The 2,236-nt window shown below is 34.7% G+C and overlaps 1 protein-coding gene across 1 annotated transcript; it reads left to right on the top strand.

The window, feature by feature from the left end:
- Positions 1-447: 447 nt before the first annotated feature.
- Positions 448-1,638, top strand: LOC107916920 (heterodimeric geranylgeranyl pyrophosphate synthase small subunit, chloroplastic). The gene has a single exon (XM_016846296.2). It carries the CDS (start codon positions 677-679, stop codon positions 1,562-1,564), a length of 888 nt encoding a protein of 295 aa, XP_016701785.1. The 5' UTR covers positions 448-676; the 3' UTR covers positions 1,565-1,638.
- The last annotated feature ends 598 nt before the right edge of the window (positions 1,639-2,236 follow it).

Below are 2,236 nucleotides of genomic sequence, written 5' to 3'. Positions count from 1 at the left end.
TTTTTGAATTATTGGACGCGAATTTATATTTCTTGAAAATTTAAAAAGGAATATTTTTTTCTTAAGAACCTAAAATAATATTAATGGTTAAATTACTATTTTGAGCTTGAATTTGATAATTTTTGTCATAATGGGGTCTAAATTTTTTTTTCTAAGTTAAGTCATGAATTTGACAATTATTCTCACATTAGGACCTGGATTAGGCAACTGTTCCACATTGAGGAATTTTTTTTATCTAAATTAGTCATTGAACTTGGCAATGCCCCACAATAGAGCCTAAACTTTAAGGTTTTCAAAGACTAACTTGGACAAAAAAGTTTAAGCCCTAATGTGGATCAGTTGCCAATTTCAAAACTTAACTTGGACAAAAAAATGTTTAAACCCTAATATGAGAATAATTATCAAGTTTGGGGCCTAATTTGAATTAAAAAAGTTGTGAAAAAGTGATAAATTTAAGCCTAAAAGTTTATTTAAACCTAATATTAATAAATAATTTATAATGCTCAAACACGTGTCCCCCGTGTCATATTTTAATAGCAATAATACCACAAAAAATATCAGACATGATAATAGTGACATCCCATGTTATATAATTGTCCTGCAACTCTCCTCTTCCTCCACAATCTCCATAAAGTAATTCCAAAACCCAAAATCTCCTTCCTTCAACATCTCATCCATGGCCAGAGCTCTCTCCCACATCCATGGCAGCCCAGTATTCCATGTTCCTTACACACCGATTCCCACACGTCAATTTCCTTCCCAATTGCCTTGTAGGCTTTTCAAAGTCACCATGTCAAGCAACCAATCTTATTGGACCACCATAAACGCTGACATTGAAACTCATCTCAAGCAAGCCATACCGGTACGAGAACCCCTCTCTGTTTTCGAACCCATGAACCATTTGACGTTTTCCGCCCCACGGAGCACTGCTCCTGCATTATGCGTGGCCGCCTGCGAGCTTGTCGGGGGTCACCGGGACCAAGCTTTGCCCGCGGCATCAGCACTTCAGCTCATGTATGCAGCTTCCTTCGCTCACGAACACCTTCCCTTGACCCAAAGCTCTAGGCCCAAATCCGAGATCCAACATCTCTACGGTCCAAACATTGAGTTACTCACCGGGGACGCAATGATACCATTCGGGCTCGAGCTGTTGGCCGTATCGGATGATCCGACTCAAAAGAATTCGGATCGAGTATTACGTGTAATGGTCGAGATCACACGTGCTATAGGCTCACAGGGCATGGTTCATGGACAATATTACGAAGTGGAACCTTATGAATCAAGCAATATCAGACAAAACGAACGTGTTAGCGAAAAATACGAAGGCACATTACACGGTTGCGCGGCCGCGTGTGGCGCGATATTAGCAGGCGGAAGTGAAGTGGAGATAGAGAAAATGAGAAGGTACGGTCTATACATAGGAAAAATACAAGGAATGATAAGAAGAGATGAAAGAAACAGCAAAGATTTGAAGGAATTGGTGGAGGAGACTAGAAAATTAGCCACCAATGAATTGAGAGGTTTCAATGAGGCAAAGGTTGAAGCAATATCTAAGTTATTTTGAGCCTAGTTTTATGTATAATGTCCAGGGTAAATTTGGCAATGAGTTAATAAATATTGTGCTTTTCTGTCGTCGCATCTATTTGTCCATGTGTTGTAAATTTTCTCTCTAATATTTCAAATTCAATTTTTCTAGATGTTATTAAAAAAATTAGTGGTTAAGTTATAATTTTATTATTTTTAAGGACATTATTAAATTATAAATAGGTATCTTAAGAGAGTGACTTAACCGTTAGATTTACCATTTTGAGGGACCCAATCTCCCTTGCTTGCCCTCACGTTTCTATTAATTCTATCATTGTTGAATTTAAATTCCGCACGGCATAAGCCTGAGAAAATACCTTTATTATTGGGGCCCCCACTATTTTATTTATGGTATAATGGGTTGTTTCATTCTTCAATTTTATAAAAAAATTTATTTTAATTTTTATATTCTAACTTTTAAATTTATATTTTGTTAAACTACCTTAAAAGAAACAAATAAATTAATATTTTTTTAAATTTTATTAATATGGCATACATATGGATTGTCATGTTATATTTAATTAATTTTTAAAAATTATAAAAATTTAAAAAATTATAAAAAGTGTTATGAATATCTTATTAAGTGGATGCCCATTGTGATAAAAATAAAATTTTGATGTACTTTAAATTCTAATAGTTATAAATTCTAATT

Source organism: Gossypium hirsutum, chromosome A01 (assembly GCF_007990345.1).
Source record: "Gossypium hirsutum isolate 1008001.06 chromosome A01, Gossypium_hirsutum_v2.1, whole genome shotgun sequence".
NCBI classification, from domain to species: Eukaryota; Viridiplantae; Streptophyta; class Magnoliopsida; order Malvales; family Malvaceae; genus Gossypium; species Gossypium hirsutum.
The sequence above is the reverse complement of the archived record's forward strand: the minus strand, read 5'-3'. Positions and strand labels throughout refer to the sequence as shown.

What these genes read in the sequence shown, in the direction of transcription:
- LOC107916920 (XM_016846296.2), top strand. Translation starts at nt 677, where the DNA reads ATGGCCAGAGCTCTCTCCCACATCCATGGCAGCCCAGTATTCCATGTT.